This window comes from Aplysia californica, unplaced genomic scaffold (genome assembly GCF_000002075.1).
Source record: "Aplysia californica isolate F4 #8 unplaced genomic scaffold, AplCal3.0 scaffold00664, whole genome shotgun sequence".
Taxonomy (NCBI): domain Eukaryota; kingdom Metazoa; phylum Mollusca; class Gastropoda; order Aplysiida; family Aplysiidae; genus Aplysia; species Aplysia californica.
The window spans coordinates 412,366-417,545 of NW_004797934.1; the positions used below are offsets into that span (position 1 = coordinate 412,366).

The window sequence follows — 5,180 nt, forward strand, 5'->3', positions numbered from 1 at the left end:
GGAAGTCGGAAACCGTTCGGAGAAATAAAGATCGGCACTATTTCTCCGAACGTTCGGAGAAATAGTCACTTCGTTATTACTATTTCACTTTTCGAATCGAGCTGAACTACGCGGGTCGCCATTTTGTTTTACCCGGAAGTTCTCGCAAGATCTACTCCTCCCCTCTCTCTCTCTCTCTCTCTCTGTCTCTTTCTGAATACTGTCTATTGGTGTGGACGATCAAATTGACCAAAACAAAGTTAAAAAATGATTTTAAACAAGAAAACTAAATTAATTGGAAGTGTATACAGACCCGGTAACCGGGAACAAAGTCAAAAAGTATACAGACCCGGTAGGGGAACTCTTTTGTGATTTCGGAAAGTTTCTGCGCCCAGACCCGGTAGTGCATGTGTGTGTGTGTGTGTGTGTGAGAGAGAGAGAGAGAGAGGTGCTAGCAAAGTGCATGACATGCCCCAGTTGGCAGGAGGGAACGAGAGAAAGATAGAGTGGGAAAAAGGTGGGGAGAAAGAAAGACAGACAAACAAAGAAAAAGAGAAGGCGAGTGATACACACATACAAAGAGAGAGAGAGGGAGAGAGACATTTCCGGTATTCTAAATTCTTCAAATTGAGATTCCTCCAACTCCAAAACGGAGGAAAAACGATCGTTCATCGAAAAGACATCCGCAATCTTCATTTAGATCTTGGCTAGCCTCGAAACCAGATCAATGATTTCAGTCTGTCTAGATCTAGCCCTAGGCCATAGATCTAGAAGAACCTAGGTCTACACCACAGAATTCTACACTAAGTGTAGAATTCAGTGGTCTACCCTGAGCCTGAGCCAAGAGGGCGCTGAAACTTTCCAAAATCACAAAAAAGTTCCCCTACCGGGTCTGTAAACTTTGTGACTTTGTTCCCGGTTACCGGGTCTGTATACACTCCCAAATTAATTTGGTTGTCTACAAAGATGCTACGGCTATTTAACTTTCCGAATCGAGCCGAACTACTCGGGTCGCCATTTTGTTTTGCCCGGAAGTTCTCGCGCTACTCCTCTCTCTCTCTCTTTCTCTCTCTCCACTGCCCACAGACAAAATTGCACGCTTTTAGTCTAACACTAACAGTAGTAATAGATCTAGAACGTTTGTTCACAGCACAGAATTCTATAATTCTGTTATCACAGTGTAGAATTCTGTAGTTCAGAGTGAACACTTCACTGGTTGGCCTAGGCTATAACGGTGAACGCCCACCGGGTGAGAATAGCCAAAAGACTCGCCTGCGCTGTTCTCACCCGGGGTGAGAATAGAGGTGGCCTTTTCGGTGTACGAGGTCTGTCTCAGAATAAAGTTTCCCTCCTCAATAAAACTCAAAGTACGCAACCAACAGCCACTAAAGTTTGTGAGGTCATGACACCATGACTAAGAAATCTCAACACCAAATTGCAAGTGCATTGGTGAATGGGTCATAGAGCCGTGACGTGTCAAGTGTGGTGTACTTCTGCACTTTGTCCAAGGCAGGCAAATCCGAGGAAAATGGCTGAGCAAAACATTGGTGCAACCATCTCATGCTACGATTTCTGAGTTGTAATCAAATTTTCAACTTTTCTCGGCAAGTCTGCAGTTGAAACCCATATGGTGATCTGTACAAACTAACAGGGAATAAATAATGACCCATCAATTCAAACAGTAAGGAAATGGATCAGGGAGGTTGAAGGTGGGTCTGACATGAAAGATGAAGCGCACACAGAAAACATGGGGAGAGAAAGGTGATGCACTTTCATTGGGTTTTTTTCGACATGAGTGGCATCTTTGATCTTACTGAGCTGACTAGTCACACCTAGCGTAACTGTCAATGGTGGCTACTACAGGTTCGTCCTCAAAGACAAGCTGAGACCTGTGATCCAGAAAAAAAAGACCCGCTTTGCTTGAAGAAGGCGTCATCCTGCATCATGACAACGCACCTGTTCACAAGTCCAGAGTTGTGAACGAGCTTTTTGAGGGCTACTCGTGGGATTCAATGGTGCACCTGCCCAATTCGCCTGATCTCGCCCCAGGCAACTTCCACCTCTTCCCCACGGTGAAAAAAATACTGCGAGGTCGGCGATTTGAGGACAAGGACCAGATTCAAGAGGCTATGAGAAAGGCACTCGGGACCTTGGACAAACGACCACTGACCACTGTCTTTGACCGCTGGGAACATGAAATGGAGAAATGTCTTGAACTTGATGGTTCCTACGTTGAATAGGTATTTGAATAGGCTATCATTATTCGGACTCGAGTCCGAATAACATTTTTTCATATTCGGACTCGAATCTGAATTAAAAAATTCATATTCGGACTCGAGTCCGAATAAGAAAAAATGTTATTCGGACACGGGTCCGGAAAAAAGGAAGTGTCTTCGTTCTATAGATCTAACGTTCAGTGCTTCCAATTTTCCGCCATTTATTAGTTTCCCCCACACCTTGTCTGCCGATCCGATGCCCGCCGCCTCATTGATACGCCCCCCCCCCTCCCCACCCCCCATGTTTCCCACTTCTTTGTAGTAGAAAAAGGTAAAATTGAAGATCAGCAGATCTCCTGGCACCTGCATATTATGAGCTGTGTAAAAAAAAAAAAGACCGATTCGTTCAAATACACACAAGCCTGTGTCATCTCGATTGTTTACCAAGAAAAAGTTGTGTTGCTGTCTAGAGCCGAGCATACGGCAACTTTTGATTCCATAGACAAGCGCACAATTCATCACGTAGATCTACGTCAAGACTAGCTTATTATTGTAATAATGATCAGTTGCCGGGGGGGTGGGACTGGCGCGTATGCGACGTTCAACGCCTGGACCGATAGAGCCCCCCCCCCCCCTTCCCTGACACGCACACACAGCCACACGTGTGCAGGCCGCCCATCTGACCCCGACACACGCTAACAAGCGATCTTTAATTGCTTCTGATGACCTCTTGACAAATAAACATTTATTAGAAGCACTCTAACTTTTCAGGCCGGCCTCAAATTCATCATAAGATAAAAACTTGGCTCCGGCACAATTTAGCGCCATTTTGCCCGAAGTGATCCCGGTCTCTACCCAGCCTGAGGCGAGTCAGGAGTGAGGCAGGACAGGAAGCCGGAGTCACGAGTCACAGGAAGTCGGAAGTGATGTCATGCTGGACAAGAATCAGAGTCCGAATAACATTTATTCATATTCGGACTCGAGTCCGAATAGTCACTTCGATTTAAATAAATATAAGCTTTCCTTTGATACCAAATACAAGGTGATTTATAATTATTTGTGAAAACAGCATGACGGGGAAACTTTATTCTGAGGCACACCTCGTAGGCCACCTTACCCCGGGTGAGAATTTATACCCATGTCTCGCTATGCTATTCTCACCCCCCCTCCCTCCCCCTCCCAGGTATGTGGTTGGAAACAAATTTAATACAAGTGTATACTAGACCCGGTAACTGGGAACAAAGTCACAAAGTTTACAGACCCGGTAGGGGAACTCTTTTGTGATTTCGGAAAGTTTCAGCACCCAGACCTAGTAGTACAGGTGTGTATGTGTGTAGGCCTAGTGTGTGAGAGATCAGGGGAAAGTATCACAATGCCCCAGTTGGCAGGAGTGAACAAGAGAAAGATAGAGTGGAAAATAAGTGGGGAGAGACAAAGACAAACAAAGAAAAAGAGAATGCGAGCGATACACAGAGGAGAGAGAGAGACCAAGGCAGGCAGAAAAAGAGGGGAGAGAGGCAGAGAAATAGAGTGACTCACTGCTCAATTGAAATCATGACATTGTTCTTTTCTTCAAATTGTGATTCCTCCAACTCCAAAACGGAGGAAAAAACGATCGTTCGAATAGAAAAGACATCCGCAATCTTCATTTAGATCTAGATATATAGATCTAGGCTAGGCCTCGAAACTAGATCAATGATTTATGCGTGTCTGTCTAGATCTGCCATAGATCTAGAAGAACCTAGGTCGACCGTGAGCAAAAAAGGCGCTGAAACTTTCTGAAATAGATTTCACCTACTGGGTCTGTATACTTTGTGACCTTGTTCCCAGTTACCGGGTCTGTATAAACTCCCTTTTTAATAATGTAAAAACGTTTTTCACTTCTCCAGAGAAAAAAAAGCCACTCCTGGGGGGGTGGGGGGGGGGGGTAATTATTGTATAGGAGAATGTGTACACACCTACTTGCCCTTCGTCTGTTCCTATCGTCATCGCTCTGTGTAAACGAGCCGGCGAGCCCTCGGCCCTTTACTCGCATCATTAACGAAGTGTTGGCTAGGCCTGTTTATAAGCACATTCTCGTTTCCTACCGACGCTTCTGAGCGGGATGTGGGACCGGCCGGACCATTCGTTGTTTACACACTTAACGATAGCAGGCCTCTCATTCTGTGCCTGCTCACAATAAATTATGGTTCAAGGAACAGAGAATGTGTACAAACGTAACGAGCCACAAGCACGAGACAGTAAATTTAAATGCTCTTGCACAACAGTAGAAGGTTTGTAAATTATTCAGAGACCAAATGGGCTAGGGCATTAAATCGAGAGTTAACTAGTTTAAGTAAGCAATCCGAGCTCTTTTCTTCACTTTCATTTTTTTTTTTTCTTGCCTCTCCTTTCCCTATATCTTCTTGAACATTTGGAGTTTGGAGCCAAAAAAGAGCGAGAGAGTCAAATGAAATTTTCCGGGCCAGACACGATCCAAAAGAACCAAATTTCTGGGATTTAGCTCCAAACTGACAACCCTGACTTTGAATATTCAGACATGAACATGATGGTGTAGAGCATCAGCCCTGACACCCCCCCCCCCCCCCTCAGGATCATGCCCGCTAAACCTCAGCCCTGATCCCTCGAGGGTCCTTTCTGGTAAAACGAGGGAGTGAGAATTATGAATAGCGAGACATGGGTTTTATTCTCACCCGGGATGAGAATAACCACTTCTTTTTCGGTAGTTCCCACCCCCCAATTATTATTCGCCGGTTTTGGCCCCAAGAGTAGGCGGGTTTCAGGGGGGCTTGGGCACTCCTGTACAATTGCGGTCCCCTTTGCACTATTTTTAAAATCACACTAGGCCTAGCTCAGAGTACTGGATATTGATACTGATTTAAATAGTCGGTATCAATCTTTTATGTTTTATCTGTAGCCTACAACATGAGCAGTAAAATTTCACTTGTTTTTAACAAGGCAGGGGTGGGGTTCGGGGGGGGGGGC

General features: G+C 45.2%; 2 protein-coding genes across 2 annotated transcripts in view; one reads left to right on the top strand and one right to left on the bottom strand.

Moving 5' to 3' along the window:
• The window catches only part of LOC118478553, a 27,736-nt gene extending 23,005 nt beyond the window's left edge, over window positions 1-4,731 (bottom strand). The window contains exon 1 of the mRNA XM_035972363.1: window positions 4,154-4,731. Within this exon, the coding sequence (XP_035828256.1) occupies window positions 4,154-4,233 (80 nt within the window). The 5' untranslated portion in view covers window positions 4,234-4,731. The remainder of the gene's footprint in view (window positions 1-4,153) is intronic.
• The window catches only part of LOC101852574 (uncharacterized protein DDB_G0271670), a 20,217-nt gene that overhangs the window by 7,130 nt on the left and 7,907 nt on the right, over window positions 1-5,180 (top strand). The gene's annotated exons all lie outside the window — the stretch shown is intronic.